Below are 23,147 nucleotides of genomic sequence, written 5' to 3'. Positions count from 1 at the left end.
GGGAATGGGAACAATGTCCATGGGGGATGCGTTTCAGCTTCCTTGAAGGGAGAAATTCTTTTTTTTCTGTTCCCACCATTTCCATTGCTTTCAAAGGTCCTGAGCAAGATCCTCCAGGAGTGAACTCACTGCATCCTTCTCTCCCTGTGGTGCCTGGGACAACCCTGGTTCCCCACCCTACTGCAGTTTTCGAAAGGCCAACAACATCATCTCCCACACTGGTGAGATATGCTCCTTCAGGAATCTGGGCAGATCCCCCGCCACACCCCAGGCAACTTGACAGCCTGGAGACTGAACTATTAGATCAGATTCTCCTTAATGAATGGAAGGCATTTACCAGTTGTGAGGAAACATGGATCACCTCAGAGATAAACAGGTTGCTTAACTGTAACAGGTTATCTCTCTGGTGATCCATGTTCACTCACCACACCTGCCCAACCTATCCCACTGCTAGCGTGAATGCATAGTATTATGCTCTTACCAGTTTTACCTGGTCTCTGCCGGTCTTCATCTCTTCTCACATTGCAGCGGCTGCTTCTGGAACTGAGAGGAAAGGTGCTCTCCCACTTATTTTAATGGATGCTTTCTGCACATCTCAGAATGCTGGAGAGTGCCTCACGGAGTTAAAGATTCCTCCATGGGACTAGTGAGCAGGTTCAGAGGACCCAATTGTGAGTGAGCATGGATAACCAGGAAGATCACCTGTTGCAGATAAGGAAGCTGTTTTTCTCTGGTCTCCCACAGTTGTATTTTCAGTTGCCTTGCCTCTATCCAGTACTTTCCTGCGAAGACTTGGAGGCTGGGAAGCCACCCTGTTTTAGGTTGCTTTGACCATGTCACACCATTCCTTATATCCCTACACTAACTTCCTGTCCACTTACAGTTCCTGAAAAAAATCCTCGTCCTTCCTTTCTAAACCCTCCATGGCCTCATCTCTCTCCACTCTCATATCCTGACACACTTCTGCCCATGATTGTTGCTCCCATCTCAGCCATCCAAAGATGTCCTGCTCTCTCAGAGACTCTGAGGTTGTTCACACGACTGAGGGTGGAGGGAAGGCTTGGTAAACTCACCTCCCCCACCCCGACGACCGAATTCTTCTATTGAGAGTGTTAAGCACACTCCCAGACGAGCAGAGCTGTGTGCCTGAAGTGCTGAGCTTCAGCGGTTGGGATGACGCATCCTGGCCTCCGGAGATCCCACAATGGGATCATAACATGCATAATGCATTGGGGAGATTCCCAAAGGTGACGGGTGCACTGAGAGCCCATCCCCATGCACTGGGGCTAAACATAGCCCCAGTGTACACACAAGCAGTTAGCTCAGATTAAGGGAGCACTCACTTCCTTAATCTCGGCTAACAGCTGGGTTTGAAAATGGGGCTAGAGGCTATGTCCAACCTGGGCTGGGCATCCCTAGTCTGGGTTAGGCTGTGCATGAGAACAGCTACTCTTACTTTGCTTCCCCTTATGTTTGGAACTGCCTCCCAGAATGCCTCTGCGATGCCACCTCTCTTATTTCTTTTAAATCCTTCCTCAAGCCCCGGTGTTTCCAGGAAGCCTTTGGCCTAACCCTCTAGTCCCCATATTATTTTGAAACTAAGTATAAGTAAGTATACCTGAAATAGCTGCATATTCTTCTCTAGTCCTTCTCTGCAACCTCTTCCATCCCCTTCCTTGTGTCTCATTTAGACTGTGAGCCTTCGGAACAGGTATCCAGCTTCTTTCCATGCACACAGATGGTGCTACAGTGCAGTATATGGATAACCCCCCTGTTTGATTTCATTGTTGATTAAACAACATTGTAGCCCTTTATCTCCAGCTTAGCTTAGTGTTGTTGTTGTGGGAGCAATGTGGGAAAGGTGTTGAGAATGGGTTGGATTCAAAGAACCATGAGTAGAAGGGAAATGGCTGCTAGAACTGCTCTGTGAATGCTTGTGCAAGAGGTTGCATAAGAGTTCACACTGTACTGAAACAGACAATAGAGGGATTCTTTGTAGGTGGAAACAGAGCACTTATACTCCTTAAACCTGAAATTTGACACATGACTACTATTTCCACCTGTTTGGTAGAGTGGATGATGGGAGAGTTCACCTCCATAAATTCAATATACACCCAATAAGAAGAGCAGAAATAGTTCTCTGCTGGTGTAGGAGGTTACCCAACATGGGTTACACCCTGCACATGCTCCAGGAGGCAGGAATAAGACAAAAAGAACCTTAAATAGGCCCCTTGTGGGTGGTTCCTCTCAGTTCTTGTTCCTGCTTATGCTACAGAGAGTCACAACTTGCCCACAGCTCCGTCGTTTTGGCCTGCTTCTTCACTCAATACGTGGTTTGTTTGTTCTTTTTAATACCTTTTTCCTGCTGCTCCTTACTCCTTTCTTTTCTGGTTGTGCTCTCCCATTTCTCCCTTTTTACCACCCAGGCTAAGGGCCCCAGGCAGCAGTCCTACACAAAGGTCACTGCACAAAGGTGGGATGCCGTCTTTTGGACTTTTGGCCCACCTGGAGAGAATCTGCATCAGATCTCTGGGTCCACTCCATCATAGATCAAGGGTACAGGATAGAACTTCACAATCAACCAAGGGACAGGTTATTGCCCACCCGGAGATCCAGAATACCAATAAAGCACTAGGGAGGTGCACAAATCAATTTTTAAATTCAATTTGTGCCCCAAACAAATAACCCCTGATTTGATTTGTATCCAAATCTACCCGTTCCAAATCACCTCAGATTTGATTTGTACTTGATTTGCTTTGATTCATATTTGTCCAATTCAAGCCACTTAACAAGGTCCTAGGGGCACCAGATTTTGTTAGTGGGTAGGTCCCCATGGCTGCCACCTGCCACCCAAATTTCAAGGCAGTGGGACACTTGATTGATTTTTAATTGTTTTTACTGATTTTGAACATTTCTGCCATAGGAAACAATGGGGATTCAAAGCTGCCATATCCTAACCCTAAAATGGGCCCCCTGCTTCTTCTTCTTCTTCTTCTTCTTCTTCTTCTTCTTCTTCTTCTTCTTCTTCTTCTTCTTCTTCTTCTTCTTCTTCTTTTAAAAAAAGCTAAGCTCTAGCCCTTATAGAAGTGGAGTTATGGAGCAAAATGTGCAGTCATTATTTTTCAACTGTTTGGATTCATTGATGTATAATAACTTTTCCTCATAATGAATCCCTATGAGGATTCATTATGTGCCTTTGTTTCTTCTGTTCATTTTGACTATCATTGGACAGTGCCAACTGTCAACTTTTTTAAAAAAATGAAAGCTGGGAATCTGGGGGAATTAATGGGAGGGATCCGAATCTTGAATCGATTCAAATCGAATCAGGTGTGATTCGATTTGTACCCGAATCTAGCCAATGGACCACAGGTGTGATTTATTTTGACTGCAAATCAGCTAGATTCGGGTACAAATCAATTTGTACCTGAATCAATTTGCACATCCCTACAAAGCACCTCAGGCTGCTATAAACCATTCAACATCTAGTAAGGATCAGGGCCATAGAACCAGTACCAATGGGCCAGGAGGACAGAGGAGTATGCTCCATCCGCTTCATGGCTTCAAAGAAGGATGGCTCCTTAAGAACGGTTCTGGATCGCAAAGCAGTAACCAAATACATAGTCAAGAGGAAGTTTCACATGGAGACGCTATGTGCTGTGAATTTGGTTTATATCCAACTGTCCACACATGGGTTACAAAGGGGTGTTGCCTATACATAAGGTAAGACCTCTATTAAAAAAGCCCTCCCTTGATCCCTCCAACCTGGACAACTATAGACCTGTGTCTAACCTTCCCTTTTTGGGCAAGGTGATGGATCGTGTGGTGGCGTCCCAGCTGCAGAGGGTCGTGGATGATACAGATTATCTGGACCCTTTTCAATCTGGCTTCTGCCCCGGGTATGGGACTGAGACTGCCTTGGTCTCTCTAGTGGATGACCTACGCCGGGAACTAGACAGGGGGAGTGCGTCCCTGTTGGTTCTGCTGGACCTCTCAGCAGCGTTCAATACCATCGACCATGGTATCCTTCTGGGCCGCCTCTCGAGTATGGGAATTGGAGGCACTGCGTTGCAGTGGTTCCAGTCCTTTCTTGAGGGGAGGGTCCAGAAGGTGGTGCTGGGGGACTACTGCTCGGCCCCGTGGCCATTGGCCTGTGGGGTCCCGCAGGGTTCGGTCTTGTCCCCCATGCTGCTTAACATCTACATGAAGCCACTGGGAGAGGTCATCCGGGGATTTGGACTGAGTTGTCGGCAATATGCGGATGACACTCAGCTCTATCTCTCCTTGTCATCTGATCCTAGGGAGGCGGTGGATGTCCTGAATCGGGGGCTGGAGGCCGTGATGGGTTGGATGTGGGCTAATAAACTGAAATTGAATCCGGATAAGACGGAGGTACTGTTGGTCAGTAGGAGAGCCAATCGGGATGAGGAGATTTTACCGGTTCTGGATGGGGTTGCACTCCCCTTGAAGGAGCAAGTATGCAGCTTGGGGGTACTACTGGACCCGTCTCTGCTTTTGGAAGCTCAGGTGGAGGCGGTGGCCAGTGGTGCTTTTGCACGGCTTCGGCTGGTGCGCCAGCTGCGTCCCTTTCTCGAGAAGGCAGATCTGGTCACGGTTACCCACGCCTTAGTCACATCGCGGCTGGATTACTGTAACGCGCTCTACGTGGGGCTGCCCTTGAAGAATATCTGGAAACTGCAGCTAGTGCAAAACGTGGCAGCGAGGGTTTTATCCGGAGCTGCCCGTTGGGAACATATCACCCCCATTTTGAAAGAGCTGCACTGGCTGCTGGTTCATTTCCGGGTCCAATTCAAGGTGCTGGTTTTGACCTTTAAAGCCCTAAATGGTTTGGGCCCGGGGTATTTGAGGGACCGCCTGCTCCCAAGGGTTGCTGCCCGCTTGACGAGGACATCTGAGGGGGCCCTGCTCCAGGTGCCAACAATGAGAGAGGACCGGCTGTCATGCACTCGGGACAGGGCCTTCTCTGTTGCTGCCCCCAGACTCTGGAATGCTCTCCCAGTGGCCATTTGTTCCTCAGACTCCATCACGGCTTTTAGAAAGCTTGTAAAGACTTGGCTTTTTACCCAGGCTTTTACATAATCGTCTTTACTGCTGCTTCTGGGTGTTTTTATCTGTTGTTTTGTTTTATGCCTGTTTTTATATGTTTTTATACTTCTAGCATGATGTTTTTATTGTGTTTTTATTGTATGTTTTTAACTTTTGTAAACCGCCTTGGGGCTATTTTTTAATGAAAGGCGGTATAAAAATGCATGCATGCATGCATGCATACATACATACATACATACATACTATGAGTTACTCTCATGGAGAAAGTAATGTATGAGTGGGCAAAATCAAACAATGAGCCAGGTTCACCAAAGTAACTAGTGTGAAGCAGCATCAATTAAATTGGTTTCCCAGCTTATACATTACTTCCTCCATTTATCTGCATCCTGGGAACCACGCTGTGTCAAATGTTTTAGGATGGGTGAACTAGGCCTATGAGAAAAAAACACTTGATCATTAATCTCTGCTTTTTCAAATTCCTCAGAGACATGCCCCAAGCCAGCTGAAGAGAATATCCTCATCAATGCAACAAAATCAGTTTTCTTGTCTGAGGAGAAATTGGTCTACGAGTGTACAGATGGATATGAAACTACTAAAAAGAAAACAGAGGACCTCATAGTATGTACAGAGAATGGATGGGACCCAAAGCCTGAATGCCTGCGTAAGCCAATAAAATATCATTGTACAATGCAATTTCTAGCTTATTCTAAGAACATCCATGGTGGATACTCTTGTATTTGCAATTGCCTTAATAGTTTCCAGACAGTATCGTGTCTGCTTTCTGATAAAAATGGAAGCATCATTCAAACTTTTTTTCTTGTTTGATATTGTTCATAGACATTGAATTGGATTATGGGGAAAGTTCTTGATAGCCTTTCATGCAAGTAAGCTATATTAGTCAACTTCCATCATTGCAGCATAGCTAGAGAGGCACTACTTTTTTTTACTGGAGATACTGACTGACACCCAGACTAAGTTACTCAATGGTAACTTACTCAGGAGTTATTCTAAAGGAGTGCCACAATGCTGCAGCCGCGACCGAGAGGGGCAAGGGATATGGAAGCAACAGGATGGAGCAGGAGTGTGGCTCAGGTGAGGTGGAGAGATCTCTGAGGTGAGGGGGGCTGTAGCAGGGGGTGAGAGGAGCAATCAAGTACTAGCACGCGGATGCTCTGCACGGGTTAAGCTAGTTTATTTTTAAAACGTATAACATCACCTTCCATATAGATTGACACTCAGCGTGATTATGCTGGGTGTAGGAATCTCTGGAAGACCATTGAAAATGCTTTAGAACTTGGCAGTGCAAAGCATAAAGATGTTGCTACTGTGCTGATCTGTCATATATGTAAGAGGCCAGAGATCACAGACTGGATGCCCTGGAAGCTACAGCCAACCAGGTCGGCAAACAGAGGCAAAGCTTGAGGTGAAAGTCCTCACTTAAAGGTTTAGAGGGAGAGAAATACACTTTCCTTAAGAGGGAGAGAAAATACCCTTTTGTGGGTGGGAGGGAGATCTGGTTTATTAGGTAGGGCAGGGGGAGTTGAGTAAAATGAGGGAGGGAGCTTCTCAAATGCTTGCAGTGGGGGATCCACACCCCTGCACCCAACAACCTTACACTGTGCACTGCTGTGACACCTAACCAGAAGAGCAAGACACTGGCCTGCTCTGCACTCTGGTTGAATGCCCCAGTGCAGCTGGCCAGAGTGGTACTGCTGCTTGCTCACCTAGCGCTTGTTGTGTGTCTCAAGGGGCCCATGGAAATTAGCTTGGCCCTTTACATTCGCAGACTTTGGCCGGGCTCCTCCAGTATGAGCAACTTAGTCATATTAATCTCTCTTTTCTCAACACTTACTTTAGAAATACGATGTGAACATCCCAATTTGGTCCAGGGAAAATTTGAGCCAAGGACCAAGGACCAGTTTGTGCACAAGGATGTGGTGCAATTTTCCTGTAACAAAGGATACCAAAGAGTGGGGCCTGCCTCTGCTCAGTGTTATCATTTTGGATGGTCTCCACCACCTCCGGTCTGTAAAAGTATGTTATTTGAAGAACAGGATATATCGCTGTCCTTGCTATTCTTAACATTGCCTATGCAGTTTCTGATAACCGGTCTTCCAAGCCATACAATGACTTCTATTGGCTTGCTTGTGTCCCAAATAGTTTATATTGCTCAGTGGGGGTAGGGTGGATTAGGGTTGGAGGAATATGCACTGTCATGTTGAATTCCTCTCCTCCGCACAGTATATGAAGAGACTTCAGGAGGGAAAAAGAACACTTTTCTCATTCCCACTTTCCAGGAATCTCACCCACCAGTAGAGATAGCAATGAAATGCTCAGGTTTGGCCCAGACCTGAACCCTTTAGTGGAAGGATTCAGGAGTCCGAGATCGAAAAGTCCTTCCCCACACATTCCTCTGAGCCCTAAACAGAAATACAAAGATCCTATACATTCCAGGCCAACTGAAGTCCTGAAGAGGACACTCCTATTAAGAGATGAGGATATGCTAGAACACTTCCTTGTTTCTTGTGTCTCCCCTTGTTCCTTCTAAAATGTGATAGTCCCATTGATTGTCATTTCAGAAGCAAAGCAAGACACTCCCAAACAAGATAATGGTTTCTGCATACTTAGGGGATTCAGGTACTCCTCTTAGTTTGCAAATTAAAAGGAAGGAAGGAAACTCAAACAGCCCAACAAGAAGCAGCATCTGGTCAGTAAGGACAGAGGGAGCACAATCCAACCAGCAATGGTTGAGTTTATGTTCCAAGAAGCCCTGCCTCTCCATGACCAACCCGAGCTTCAGCTGTTTTCCTCAAGGAGAAAGCAGCTTGTTCCAGTCCTTCCTGCACTCTGATTCTTGTTTACAAAGGATCCTGGGTTATCTCAAGCTAGGTAGCGCCCTGGCCTGCAGGATTTTCCATAATAGCTGCCAGTCAGCTTATTCAGTTTCTGATTACTGGGGACTATTGCTCTGTCATCTCCAAGAGGAAGCCAAAAAGTGTGGGAGGGGATACACTGATCAATCACTGTGTGTATTTTCCCCCTTCCTTGTGGGGGAGGTGGGGGGTGATGCATCCATCACCCCCATCTAATCAGAAGCCAGAATAGCCTGACTGGCGGCTATTCTGCCAATTATTTGTTTGTTTGTTTGTTTGTTTATTTACTTGATTTATATACTGCCCTTCCAAAGATGGCTCAGGGCGGTGGTTCAGGGCCGAATCCTGGAAGCACCCCCCTCACCCCCCACTGCCCCATTAGTCTTGCCTTGCCCAGAGAGTGTTTGCTTCCCCCTTGTGTTTCCCCACTCCTGCTGCTCTGTTAGTCTTCCCTTCCCATGCCCAGCAAGCGCTTCTGCTAGCAAGACTTACCCATTCGTGCCAAGACAGTGAGCTGTTTCATATGTTCAAAGGGATGTGCATGCAGAGACACCACCTCCATTAAAATGAATGGCAAAGCTCATTCATGCTCACCAGAACTTATACATATATGGCCTGAGCACATATATTTTACGTCTCCAGTTTTATTCCTTCTTTAATTACAATAATTATATCATGCTGCTCAAAAGTACCCAAGGTAGCTAACAAAAGTGGCTCCAAACAAGTGTGCACAAAAACAACAAACAATAAAATAGCAAAATCAGGTCCATAAAACTTATGTACCATGCTCTCTGCCCGCCATCACTGCTAACAAGGACTGAGCATGCTCAGTGACCCTGGAAGCCATTTAATACAGAAGGTGCCAGTTTGCAGGAAGAGGAAAGAGGAGCTGAAACTGGCTTGATTGAACCCTCTAACCAGTATCCTGGAGCAGGTTTGTGGGGAGGGAATATGCACCATGAAGCTAAATGCCTCTCCCTGCAGCATATGTGGAAGTGTTGGGCCTCAGCAGTGAATCCGGGATCTGGGAGAGCTGGGCAAAGGGCATCAGCCCTTTGGGCTAGAGCTCAGTGTATCCGGCTGTTGGAGTACCTAAAGTGATGATGCAATTAGCCCACAGACAGCAAATCTGCTTGCAAGTATGCTCTACTGAGACTTATTTTGAGAAAACAAGTTCTGGACTGTCATGATATTCTCTTCCTTGTAGATCAAGTCAGCCCTTGTACAGCTCCACCCAGCATTTCAGATGGTAATATTACTGGTGAACTCCGTGAAGAATATTCACATGGCGACAAGGTGGAATACGTGTGTCAGGTCTCATTTGCATTGGTTGGGTCAGGAACGATAGAGTGTATTGATGGAAACTGGACATCTTTACCCTCTTGCACAGGTAAACTCTTTCTGCATGATCAATGAATCCATAGAGGAGAAATGATGTGTGCATGCAAACTTTGTGGCTTTAGCATATAGCAATTTCTACTGTTACAGACCTAATTCGTCTATGGCTTCTTCTCTGTGTTCATTTTTAGAATCTTCTATAGAAGATTATAGAGCAGAAGTAATAGAATGACTTCTATAGAGGGAACAGTGGGGTAGAACATTTGAAATACAGTAAACAGGTTGATTTTTAGGGGTGTGCACGGAACCGCCTACTGCGGTCCGGCACTGGGGTGGAGGGATACCTTTAAGGGCGGCAGGAGTGTTTACTTACACCTCCCGCCACTTTTCTGCTTGCCGCCGTAATCCTAAGTGTAATTGGGGTGGCAGGATACCTCCCTGCCGCCCCTTCCTCGATGTTGCTGGGAAAACTCCCAGCAGTCCTGCCGCCCCAATTACACTTAGGATTACGGCGGCAAGCGGAAAAGCGGCGGGAGGGGTAAGTAAACCCTCCCGCCGCCTGTAAATGTACCCCCCCACACCCAAACCGGACCGCCCAGGTCTGGACCGCTCTGGACCAGTCCGGAGGCTATTTCAATGGCCTCCAGACCGGACCGGGCCCATCCCTATTGATTTTCTCAGTGTGTAGTAGATTTCAGTGTCTCTTGATTGCTGTATAGGCCAAAGTGCTGTACTTAAATGAAATCATCTGCATATTGAATAGAGTATCTTTAATAATGGCAGCGGTGTGTTGGGAAATAATTTGCAGCTGATTTCGAATAAAAAGCTAAGCAGAGCATGCTCCATTTAGGAGGCTTGGTAGGTACGATATGTTCTAAGTAGAGTCTAAAAAACTATTTTTTTCCTTTTAAAAATGACCTCAATGTTTCTCCTCTTGACATTTAAGGGATAAATATGATCAGAAAACCCTTTTGATGGCATCTGAAGATTTTTCAGTAGTAATCAATGTTTGATGGTATCTGACAGGTGAATCTAGATGCCAGTGGCTCAATCCGAATGCAGAGGTTAAATGTTTACATCAATTTGTTAAATTAGAAAATGTTTGAAAAATGAATTTTAGAATATTATGAAATTTCATTTTTCTTGTAGCTCCTCAACTTATGTGATTATTAAAATTCATTTTAAAGCTGTATGTTGTACTTAACAAATAACAACTAAGACAGCACATGAAACCTAGCTGCTGAGAAGCTGGAGTGCTGTCAAAGTTCATCAGACTTGGGAAAATTTTCAGTGGACTTTTAAAATGCAAAATGACTTCCCTGGCCTCAGCGACTAGTAATGTATATTTACCCTTACTACATTGCCTCAGGGGCTTATGCTGAAGGGAAGCTAACCATTAAAAAAAAAAGGAGGATGATATAAAATTGGGGGCTGCTTTTGGCAAAATGTATTGGGAAGCCACAGCAGGGTTGGCAAGTGGAGGGCATTTCCTGGTCCTTCTTTGTTGTTGATGTTCCCTTGGCAGCAGCAAGGATGAGAAACTGGGTGTTCTTCTGGGTGGTCCCTGTCCATCACACATATGGGCTTCGCTCCTGTGTGAAGAAACATCCGGAACCTCACAAGCTTTTATGCCCCCCCCCCCAGGTCACCAGTTAGGGTCACATGCTCCTCACTCTCATGCTCCTGGGTCACATGCTCCTCACCCTCCTCCTCTGTTCTTATTCATCTGCCAAAGAAGATTCATCTCAAGGGGAACCTTGCGAGCTTTCTAGAACATATTTTGAATTCCTTTGTTTTTACATTTTATTATCTCTTACCTTTCTTTAATATTTCTTTCTGTCATATTTTTCACCTTTTATTTAATTCTCCCCTGTGAGGGGATTTAAAGTTCTCCTGCCTGAGGTGTATGGCCTGCAAGGTAACTTTCAAATGTTGCTCTCAATGCCGGCCCTCCATCCCCTATACTGACGGACAGTCGATGTTTATTCTTCCTTGGAGAATCCCATATAGTTTCTACTTGTTCCCATTGCCAAAGTTTCTCCAGCCAAGTATGTAGGAATAGGGCCTCTTGGCTCTATATTTCCCTCTAGGAACGTGCTCTGTCAGGCCCAAGCACTATGGAGCATTAAGATGGTGCTCCTGCCACAACTGCTACCTCTGGAGTTGCACCCACTGAGGTGGCTAAGTACCCATCAGGAGGGCCTGGGACTCTGTCAGTAATTCCCTCTGCCTCCGTTCCTGCTCCCCTACCAGTGCTGCTGTCACCACCCACTTGGCCATACCAGGGGAAGCCTGTCCTCCCATCTTCGGTGCCACGTGACAGGTTCTGAGGGCCAGCCCCTGCCACCCATTACTGGCGCTCACTCCCAGCCGCAGAAGTGGCACAAGAGAAAAAAAGGGCAAGGTATGTGAAGGATCGGAACCGAAGGCGAAGAAGAAGAAGAAGAAAGTGCCGGGAGTGGCGTGGGCATTGAGAGAGAATGTGCCTGTTGTCTCTGTGTGCATGCAGTCAGCACCAATAAGCCCAGGGCGACAGGACTCAGTCGTTCAGCTGTCTAAAGTAGCTGTGAAGACCAAGCACAGTGTGCGGTCGGCACCGATCAGCAAGTCTCTGCCCTGCAATCCCTTGGGATCAGAAGAAGAGGAGCCCTGGGGGTTGGATGATGCAAGGGCCAGGGGCGACTCCTCAGAGGACATATCAAGGGGGAATAGACCCTCAGCTTACCTATGCATAAAACAATATCCATTTGAGGATTTTGATGACAAATATTGCTTTTCTGACCATGGAGAGGGTGATGACTATTACAGAGATTATGACAAATATTATAGAGAATATAGTTCTTATAGAGAGGTCTATCATCGGCTGCTAGTTGGAGGGCTGCAGGCCACCTCCAGCCTCATAGGCAGGATGCCTTTGAGTACCAGTTGCAGGGGAGTAACAGCAGGAGAGAGGGCATGCCCTCAACTCCTGCCTGTGGCTTCCAGCAGCATCTGATGAGCCACTGTGTGAAACTGGATGCTGGACTAGATGGGCCTTGGGCTTGATCCAGCAGGGTTGTTCTTATGTGCTTAATATCACCATTATAGTTATGACCATAAAGGCAGAGTATGTGATTATGACGATAGTCGCTGGGCTCATAACAGTAAGCCTGTATACAGGTCAAGGTCAAGGTCACGATCTCCAAGTCTGGCTCATTATGCCAGGTTCTGTCAATCCAGAATGTGATCGCCCTCCCCTGCACGCAGGACAAATCGCTAGCTCTTCGGGCTAGAACCCAGAAGTGCGGACATGCATAGAGGATTTGCCATTTGATGGCTCCGCTCTGTTTGGGATGCAGATGGATGAGACAATGGAATGGGTTCAAAAAATGAGAAACACAACAAGATCCAGGAGTTTCTCTACATCAACGAGTTCAATGCACACTAAGCCTTTTTGTGCACAAAGAACCTTTCTGCCATGTTCATCAACAACACCCAGCTATGACCAACATTTTCACCAGCCTTGATACTCACAATTCCACTCACAGTATAAGAAGCAACCCTTCTTGAACTCCAAGTCTAACCAGCAGAAGTCCAAGTCCACCTCCTTTCAAAAGAGATCTTGACTATCCATGGATCGTAACATGTTTGAGACCTTACCTGGAATGATGGGAGCATATCACATCAGACTCTTGGGTCCTCACCATCATTTGCCTGGCATACGCTATAGAATTTGTCAAAAGACCACAGTAATGTGGGAGAAAAATCACACCCATGAATGTTACCATGCAGGAAGAGGTCGAAGCAGTGACTCCCCATATAGAACCAGTGACTCCCCATTTAGAGAATGGACTCCCCCTTCCCCATACTTTACTATAGCAAAGCAGGACAGAGGGCTATGACTCATATTAGATCTAAGGCACCTCAGTTCTCATGTAGAGTACAAGCATTTCAGGATGCTTACTGTTCCAGAAATCATGGCACTCCTGTCGAAAGGGATGTGGTTTGTCTCCATAGATTTGGAGGATGCCTACTACCATATATCGATTTGTCATCAACACCAAAAATATCTACACTTCCAGATAGAGGAGGGGGAAGTTAGATATGATTGGCAAGAAGATCTACTCCACAGCAAGCCTTTTATTAAGAGTGGCCAGTCACCAGGCCTGTTGGCCCATTACCAGCAGTTTATTTTGAAGGAGCTGCCCCACCTTCCTAGGTGGTCTTCAAGACCAGAGGAATGCAGCTCAGACTTTCTTGCAAGAAGGGTTTAGAGTGGCAAAACAACAACTACACTCCACCAGCCATTGTGCTGGATTGCGGAGATTGTTCTCTCCTCATGGCAGTCATGCTTTGGCGACACGCCTGGCTGTGTTCCTTGTCCCTATCTCATAAATCGAGGGCCCACATTGAAGACCTCCTTCTTGATGGGGATGACTTATTTGGACAGAACACAGATGACACTCTTGAAAGGGTCCAGAAACACTGCTCCATTGCCCATTCTATAGGTTTCTTTCAGTCTTTTTCCTCCTCCTCCAGTGCGAGGAAGCCCAGACAGCACCACATGAAGCAATCTTTGTATCAAGGGGACTCCTTTTGACAGCATCACCATTACCAGCAATGAAAGCCTATGTTCTCCTTTCCTACACCGAAATCTGATCTCCCCTCTAAGAGAAAGCCCCATTACACTAAGCGACAATGACACCATCGTCTCCGAACTGGACCTATATTACCAAGCTTAGGCGTACATTACCTCAGACTCACAGTGATTCAAAATGGCTGCCAGATAGTTTTTCAAAATCTATCCCTAGACTCTGGAGTTCACGTAATGCCCTCATCTCCTGGAGGAAATCAATCAATTCTTCAAAAAGGAGCGATACAAAAAGTACTGCCTACCAGCCGAGATGGCTTTTTTGCCATATTCTTCACAATTCCAAAAAGAGATGGGGGCCTACAGCCAATTTTGGATCTCAGAGGTGTAAACGAGTTTATTCATTACTGGAAGTTTCAGATGGCCACAATCTCCTCCCCCCTGCACCTTTTGTCGGAAAATGTTTGGTTCTCTGCTATAGATTGAAGGATGCATACTTCCATTTGTCCGTAGTGCCTTACTATTGCAAGTACTTGAGATTCCATGTGGCTGACTGTACTTACCAATATTCAGTCCTCCTTTTTGGGTTGGCATCTACCCTGCACATCTTTACAAAATCTATGATGGTGGCTGCAGACCTGGGAGTACTACAGGAAGTGGTGTGCCAGTTCCTGTGAAGGGACAGCACAAAGCCCAGTTTATCCAACACCTATTGGGCTTCATCACCTCCACCGCATCCATATTTCCCCTTGCAAAGTTCCACATGAGAATCCTTCAGGCATGGTTTCTGGACAATTTCAAGCCCCTTTACCAACACCATGACAAGATTCTCTCTATATATATGGGATAGTACCCATTGGTGGAAGAATCCCATCAACTTGTTGGAGGGAGCCCCCTTTCACTAACTCTCCCCCTCCCTCACCATAACCACAGATGCCTCGACGAGGGGTTGGGAAGCTCATTTTCGAGACTTGACAGTAGCAGGATCCTGGTTGCACAAGGAATCTCGCAAACACATAAATTACTTAGAGTTGTTGACCATTTTCAGGGCTCTGATGGCCTTCTGCCACTGTACAAAAGGACACTCGGTCCTCTTCCTCACAGACAATATGATTGCACAGTTGTACCTGAACCGACAGGGTGGCACGGTATCACGCTGCCTGTCTCTACTAGTTCTGCAAACTTGGGCCTAGTGCATCTGCCAGAAAATTTGGCCTGTGGCAGTACATATCAAAGGGAAGCCAAACATCCTAGCAGACACCATCAGCCAGCAACACAGTCTCTCCCATGAATGGTCCTTGGATCAGACTGCTTTTCAGGCTGTCTTCCACAGGAGGGGAACTCTTTGCAACTTGGGAGAATGTGAAATGTGCACAGTTCTGTAGCAAGGTGGGCAGGGACCTGAAATCCCTGGGCGATGCTTTTCTGAGGAGCTGGAGTCATCTGCTGCTGTATGCTTTTGCATCAACCCTGTTGATTCCAAACGTCATCCAGAAATTAGAATGGGATAATGTGCAAGGCCCTCTGGTTACCCCATGGTGGCCACAGCAGACCAGCTTTGCAGCCCTTCTCCAACTTTCTTAACTGTAACCATAGTTCTTTGAGTGGTCTTTGGCATATTTATACTTGACTCCAGACCTCCCCACTGCAGCCTTACATTAAATTTGATGTTGGTTGCATTGGTCTCCTAGCTTTGGCTTGCAGCGGTCTCCTAGACTGAGGTAGGGAGGGAGGGAGGTGTTCCAATAGGGGGATAGTTTCCCCGCTCTTTTTTTCTCATAGGTGGAGCTTTAGAATGTTCTGATTTTTGGCTCTGCACACTCACATACCCAAGTGTGAATGCACAGAAGGCCACTCAAAGAATTATGGTTACAGGTAAAAAACCTGACTTTGTCCTTGTATTGGTCTCTGCTTTATCAGGCATGTATAAGAAATGCTGTGAAGAGTAGAGGTGTCACAGTGATGGAGAAGTGAGTGATAGCTAGTTTTGAAGGAAATGAGAAATATTTATTGTTAACGATGAGGGTATATTTATTGAGGAATATATTGGGTGTGAATGTCCCTGATGTCTGCCTCCCTACCCCCAAGGTGGAGGGATCAGGGAGGGGCATCTGCCACCTTGGTCGTCGTCTCCACCTGCAGCTAGTCCTACTCTAGTTTGCCCAGGCATCTCCTAGGAGACCTTTGGTGTACCGCTGCTCTCTTCCTTGGCCTCCCACTGTCTGTCTTTTAACCCTTCCCACTCTGCCTTCTCCCAATTCCTTCCTTCCTCCCGCCCCCATGTGCAGCCCAATTGTGTCTTCCCTCTTCCAACCCAACCCCTGCTACTGCCACCCCAGATGCTGCAAGTTCCTGTTCTAGCTGTGTGAATAAACGGCCCTTCTCATGTCAGCCACCTGGATTGTTGACTTCTGGATCATCTTTGGAGCAGCCAGCAAGGTGTGCAGCTGCCCTGGTGGTGGCAGCAGATGGTGAGCCTCCTTCCCTCGGAGTGGGGTCACAAGGGCTGTCCCTGCTTGTGGGTCCAGTCTCAGGACCTTGAGGAATATATTGAGAAAATATATTGAGAAATAATTTGTTACTACACTGCCCTAAGACCTTATGTTGAAAGGAAGCTGCACATTTTTAAAAATGGTAGAAAATTGGGGGCTGGTTCCCCATTCTGCTTCTGGCAAAAACCACAACAGAGATGGCAAATGAAGGGCATTTCCTGACTCTTCTTTTATTGTGGCAGTGGATGTTCCCTTGGCAGTAGCAGGGATGAGTGCTGTCTTTGGTCTCTACTTTATTTGGCATATCTAGGTGCTGTCTTTGGCCTCTACTTTATCAGGCATCCCCATTCAGCCATGATACTTGCTGGGTGACTCTAGGCCAGTCACTTCTCTCTCCGCCTAACTTACTTCGCAGGGTTGTTGTGAGGAGAAACTCAAGTATGTAGTACACCACGCTGGGCTCCTTGGAGGAAGAGCGGGATATAAATGTAAAAATAAAATAAAATAAAATAAATCTAAGATATGCTGAGAAAAATAGAATTGCTGCAGTGATAGAAAAGTGAGGGATACACTAGTTTGGGAGGAAATGAGGAATTAAGTTATGTTCTTCTCTCAGATGAATTAGGTCAAGTATTTTAAAGTTTCTGAAAGAAGGACCAGGGCCTAGACGATGTTTGAAATATTGTCATTCACATTCTTTTATGCTCTTTTCAACAGTGGAGGAAAAAACCTGTGAACAACCTCCCAATATTAGACGTGGACGTGTTGTCAGTGAAGAGCGAGAAACATATTTCCATGGGGACACAGCAAGCTATGAATGTGAAGAAGGCTTTGTCCTTGTTGGGACCAACCTAGCCAAGTGTCTTCATGGCAAGTGGAATTTACCGTCATGTGCTCGTAAGTTAAAGCATTACAAATAAGACAGCTCAGATGCATATAGGCATGTCTTGCATTTATCAGTATTTATATCAGTGGCCAACATGTTGTGCAGTAAAACGTGGGCATTTCTGAACTGCCCATGCTGCTACAAGTGCTCCCCCCCCCCAAAAAAAAACACCACCCTGGTAGTATTGCATAAGAGCACTCTTACAAAAATATTTAGACTTCTGTGATTGAACTTCTGTGACACTACTTTTTTATTTCCAATGTAAGTAGCATTCTGCAAGTGTGATTGTGACAGTTTAAGTATTTGCTTCAGAATGGTCTTGGCAAGATTGCCAGCATTTTTTTTTTTTAAGGTTGGTTAGGCACAGGTGGTTAAGAACCTCCCACAGTTCACTGCACAACATGTCCACCAAAGTCAGTACCTCATCACAGTCAATGGTTTTCAGTATAACTGTGTCTGCCTTTACAGCGTTACATAAATGCATCCCTTCCTCTCTGACCCCTCAAGAAAATTGTCCTGGTCATCTTTCATCTTGACTATGGAAATCTTCTCTGTCATCTTCATTTGCCTTGCCTTGGCCCCCTTCTTTCTGTCCAGCACACTGCTGCCTAAATTATTCACCTCTTTCATTTATCTGACCATGTGATGCTGGTCCATAAACCTTTACACTATCTCCCTGTCTGCTTATGGATCCTGCACAAGTTTCTCATCATTACTTTCAAAACCCAGCATAGCCTTTTCCTTACATTTCTCTGTTTCCATATCCATATCCAAACACATCCCTGCCTGTGACCTTCAATCATCCCCACCCTCAGCTATCTGAAAATATCCTCAGATGTGTCTGTCTTTTCTCTCCTGCTGCTCCCATACTTGGAGCTGTCCCCCAGAAGACCTCCATGATGCCACTTTAAGTTCTCCCCTGAAACTATGGGAAGCGGCATATCTGCCCCATACCCGCAGAATATCAAAATAGGTTTTCTGTTTCCTTGTGAAAAGATCCAGTCTTGCATTATCCACATGCATGGCTTTACTACTTCTGTCACACATGAACATGATAAGCAACCAAGATACCTTCACAGGTATCTGCAGAAATATGCAACACATGCATATTTCTGCAGACAAAAATGCACTAACATAGGGTTGCAAGGAACTTTTAATCAAAGCTAATGAAGCAGACATCGTAGTCATCACTCTATCTGTTCTTCCATAACTTAAGGAGCTTGACCTACAGACCATGTGGGTTTTTGGGGGGAAAGGCACAAAGCACCTATGGATTCCTGTCCATAAAGTTTGACTCATTAGGGCCTGAAAAAAATAGGGGACTACCCTTCTTCCACACATTCTCTGGGTGTGATGTTATATCATCCTTTCATGTCAAAGGCAAGAAGTCTGTGTGGTGTGCATGAAAAGTGTATGATGATGTGTCAAGTGTGTTTACAAAACTGACTCAGTGCCCAGCAGTGACTGAAGACCAAGGTCTCCAGATCTTGGAGAGATTTGTGGTAATCGGGTATGACAGAAGTAGTCAATATGTGTATCTGTATCCTTAATCAATCAATCAATCAATCATGTTTATTTACGGCCATAGACCAAAATTTACATACATAATAATACACATAATATAGTAGTAATATATACATAATATAATCAGGAACATGGACCCATCCTAATCAGCAGTTTCCAGTTTGCATAATCTGGTTTACCATCTGTTGTCTAGCCTTCTTAGCTGCCTCACAGAACTTAGCAACTTTAAATGTTACTTCCTCCTTGTGATCTGAGAGCAGATAGTTGACGTAAAATGCATCTGTATGACCTGGGAAATCAGTCAGTAATGAGGAAATATAACAAGTTTGTAAGTCCCTATAGAAGAGACAGCGGAGTAAAATGTGAAAGATAGACTCCTGTTCTCCAGAGCCACAAGGGCATAGTCTCTGTTCTTTTGGGATCCCTCTAAATTTACCTTCTAGTTCAGCTGAAGGTAGCACATTAAATCTGGCCAGTATAAACATCCTGCAATACTTAGTAATGGTAATCTTACCCAGGTAATTCGCAGGTTTAGTGTTATACATTTGTAGACCTAGGAAAACTTCTTTAGAGATTAAAGATCGATCAGTCTGCATTTCCATATCATAGATCCGCTACTTTAATATCAGTCTTGCACGACAAAAACCCATTTCTAATAAACCATCCAGACTAAAGCCATATAAACTTATTTGGCGAGATATTGACTTCTTCCAACTAGAATTAAATTTATCAATAAAAATTAGGTGAGCACGGCCTGTAGAAAAGAAAGACAATCTTAACCAGAAGCTGAGAATGGAAAACCACTTCCATCTTAGGCATACCAGTTTCCTATCTATAACTGGATTGATTCTAGTGAACTTAAACACGTAATATTGGGATGCCATATTTTAAGTCTCCATGTTGGATTTTGGGGGTGCCCACCTATACTTTCTAAAACCACACACATCTGACAACATGTCTGCCAGATCACATGCTTTGTAGATCAAAGTGCAAAATTCAGCTTATTTTATTTATCATATTTATATACCGCCAGATATGTGTATATCTCTAGGGGGTGTAAACAATTAAAAACAACAAATATTAAACAGAGTAAAAACAATTTCACAGAATAAAAGTTAAAACAACTTCATAGGATAAAAACAATTAAACAGTTTAAAATTATTTTCAGTTGAAAGTCTGAGAAAGCATGTGTGTGTTGAGGGTCTTTCTAAAAGCAGTCAGAGATGGAGATGCTCTTAAGAGGCAGCTGGGTTCATGACAAAAAAGAGACTCTCTTAAGTACCCTGGACCCAAGCCCTTAGGTGCATTATGGGTAATAACCAGCACTTTCTATTTTGCTTGGAAAGATATTGGCAGCCAGTGCAATTCTTTAAAAATTGGTGTTATATGGTCCCTTCGAGTTGTCCCAGAAACCAGCCTGGCTGCTGCATCCTCTACAAATTGTAATTTATAGACTATGTACAAAGGCAGCCCCGTTACAGGAGTCAATCCTGGAAGTTACCGGCATACGCACCATTGTTTTAAGCTCATTTACTTCCAGAAATGGGCATAGCTGACGTATCGGACGAGGCTAATAAAAAGTGCTCCTGGCCACTGCCTTAATCGAAACCAGAGAGAGTTTTGGATCCAGGAGCACTCTCAGGCTACTTGCCATTTCACCATTTATCCACTCCACTAAAAAGAAACCGAGCCCCTTCCACTTCCAGCTGCATCGTGTACGCTTCCCAAGATGGTGCTGGGGCTCAACAAGGCTTTGTTTCTCTTAAAGGGGCCCCTTTAGAATTAGGAAAAGTACAGTACTGTGTGGAAGTCAGCACAGTGGGAAATGGCTCTCACATTGAAGGTTTTTTTGCCAAACTGCCCCCCCCGCTTGAAAAATAGTGAAGATCACTGCTATACTGTCTTCCTTGTATCTGTTTCTAGATTGTAAGCCAGTTCTCTCATTCTCTCATGATCTCTCATTCTCTGTAAAGTGCAATGTATGCAGATGGTGCTATATAAATAATAATAAATTATCATCATGCTATATCATTATATATTTTGAGAGCATATGATCCATTGGATAGAAAATGAGTCCTGAAGGCAGAAGACCTGGTCAAGTCCTGCCTCTGCCAGGGACATTATATAGCCTTTTGTCGTAAATCTGTCAGGCTAGCCAGACGGAGCGTAAAACAGGCAGAGGTAGAAGTATAATAGCAAAGTCTTACAGGAAGAAATTCACCAAACCAGGTTCAGTCCGAGTCAATTCCAATCAATCCAACAGAGTCCAAAGCTAAGTCCACAGGCAAGGTCAGCACAGTCCAGGGTCCAAACATGGTCAAGGCAATACACAAACACAGCTGATTAGCTCACAGGAAATTGACATTGCTATCAGCAGGGTAGCTGTGGTGCAGTCATCTTAAATAGGCTGGCCCCTGGTGCTGTTAATCAAGGGTTCCTGAGTCAGCAGCTTCGCCTATTTTTCTACGCATGCGGTTCCTTAACTCTTGCTGTCTCTTGGACCGACACCTCTCCACAGCTGAGACCGGTCATGCCTCCTCCACAAGAACTGCCTCACCCGGCTCTAACTCATTTTCAACTCCCCGTACGTCGGACCCACTCTCCTTTGCAACTTCTGGTCCTTGCCCTCCCTCCTCTGCTGTCACCTCCGTCCCCTCCTTCAGCTCCTCCTCGGAGTCTTCCAGCATGCCCATGACACCTTGCTATAAAATTAGAATAATAGTAATCTGTCTTCCAGAGCTTCTGTAAAGTTTCGAGATTAATTGCAATAAAATCTGTAAGGCATTTTGAAAATTAAATCTGCCATACAAATGATAAATGGCAGTAACATCTTCCAGTTGATTGATGCCTTTCCATTGTTATCCATTAACAACCTTAGTTGAACAATATTTGAATTGTTAGATAATTCAAGAAAATGTGTCCGTCCAAAGATACCTGAGAATTCAAACTTCGAATCACCTCGTCTTCTGCCAAAGTATAACAACAATGACGTTTTAGTCTACCGCTGTGGTTCCAATCGTCCTAAAACAACAACATGTGTTAATGGAAAGTGGTCACCTGAGCCAGATTGCGAAGGTACTGTTCTGCATGTTATATACAAGTTTGTGGTTTCTTAACTTGGATGTCAGATGATGCCAAAAGAAGCAAAAGTGGGGCAGAACAGTTCAGAATCACATTTCTGCTCCGAATTTGTAGGTGAGGCACAGTGCCTTTGTAAAGGCCCCATACACTACAGCTGTGATTTAAGATCCTGGGAACTCTGCGTCTCTTCCCTGGGCTGCTCATATGATGTCATGTAGCAGTGTCACATACAACCCACTTGGTAAGCACTGCTTGCCATGTGGAACAAAACATCGGCCACCAGAGGAACAGAAGCAGCAGTGGCAGAGCCATCCCGACTACCACAGGCTGATTCTTTCCTGGCATCCTGCAGCCACCTCCCTGGCTGGGCTCCAGCTGCCTCCCCACAGAAAGGCCTAGAGTGTATTCTGTTTTTTGCATGCCAGTCTCAGACCTCAGAGGTCAAATTAACTGCAGCATCAGAAGCACAAGAAACCTGGATTAGATGACATACGTTGCTTCTCTCTCAACTGTGGCCCACGTGGCAGAAATCCGGGCCGAATGATAAGATTTCATGGAGCACATTAAGGCTACCAACAAGAACCTGGGAGTTCTGGGACCCTTTCTGAGGTGCTGGTGTGATCTCATGCAGCACAAGATGCGTGAAATCCTAGATTGGATCACATTTTGGCCAACAGGCTGCACTGGAGTAAGGGTGAGAAACTAATATACAAGAACAAGTGGGAGGTACAATAAAAAATTGTGCAGTGGATTCTGTGTGTGTGTGTGTGTGTGTGAGAGAGAGAGAGAGAGAGAGAGAGAGAGAGAGAGAGAGAGACAGGGAGGGGGAATGGAGAGAGACAGACACAGAGAGACACAGACACAGACACCTTGGCCTTGGATGAAGGCCAGTTCCCTCTCTCTCCTGCTGGCCTCATTTTTCCATCTTCCTTTTTTATTTCAGCAATTAACTGAATGTTAAATTTCATTTGCTATCTTCAATGGCTCTCAGCCCCTAACTTGCATTGATGGATTCATATAGTCTACCCAACTTCTGGTGCCTTTTGAACCTTTTCTCTCTCTTCTCTGGAGTAGAAATGAGAACTATCCATAAACACAATGGAGAAGGGCAAGATTTTAATATTGCTTCAACTGGGCAGCAACAAATTATTTACCCCTCTCAGTAAAGGAAGCAGGAAAACAGGGAGTTTTTCTCCAGACAATGACATGGTTTGAGCATTTTCTTCTCTCTCTGTGCCCTAAGCATTCTGAAAGCTCTTCAACAGTCACCCTGGAACCTCGGAGAGCCATTTTAAAAGAAAAATATACTTTTATTTTCC

General features: G+C 45.2%; 1 protein-coding gene across 4 annotated transcripts in view; it reads left to right on the top strand.

The window, feature by feature from the left end:
- Window positions 1–23,147, top strand: part of CFH (complement factor H) — a 154,297-nt gene that overhangs the window by 69,411 nt on the left and 61,739 nt on the right. For 3 of the 4 annotated variants that reach the window (XM_053242984.1, XM_053242982.1, XM_053242980.1), the window contains exons 11-15: window positions 5,549–5,725; window positions 6,922–7,098; window positions 9,145–9,327; window positions 17,055–17,234; window positions 21,649–21,822. In XM_053242984.1, the coding sequence (XP_053098959.1) occupies window positions 5,549–5,725; window positions 6,922–7,098; window positions 9,145–9,327; window positions 17,055–17,234; window positions 21,649–21,822 (891 nt within the window). The remainder of the gene's footprint in view (window positions 1–5,548; window positions 5,726–6,921; window positions 7,099–9,144; window positions 9,328–17,054; window positions 17,235–21,648; window positions 21,823–23,147) is intronic. The other variant, XM_053242981.1, reaches the window with a different exon arrangement.

Source organism: Hemicordylus capensis, chromosome 4, assembly GCF_027244095.1.
Source record: "Hemicordylus capensis ecotype Gifberg chromosome 4, rHemCap1.1.pri, whole genome shotgun sequence".
Lineage (NCBI taxonomy): Eukaryota > Metazoa > Chordata > Lepidosauria > Squamata > Cordylidae > Hemicordylus > Hemicordylus capensis.
The sequence above is the reverse complement of the archived record's forward strand: the minus strand, read 5'-3'. Positions and strand labels throughout refer to the sequence as shown.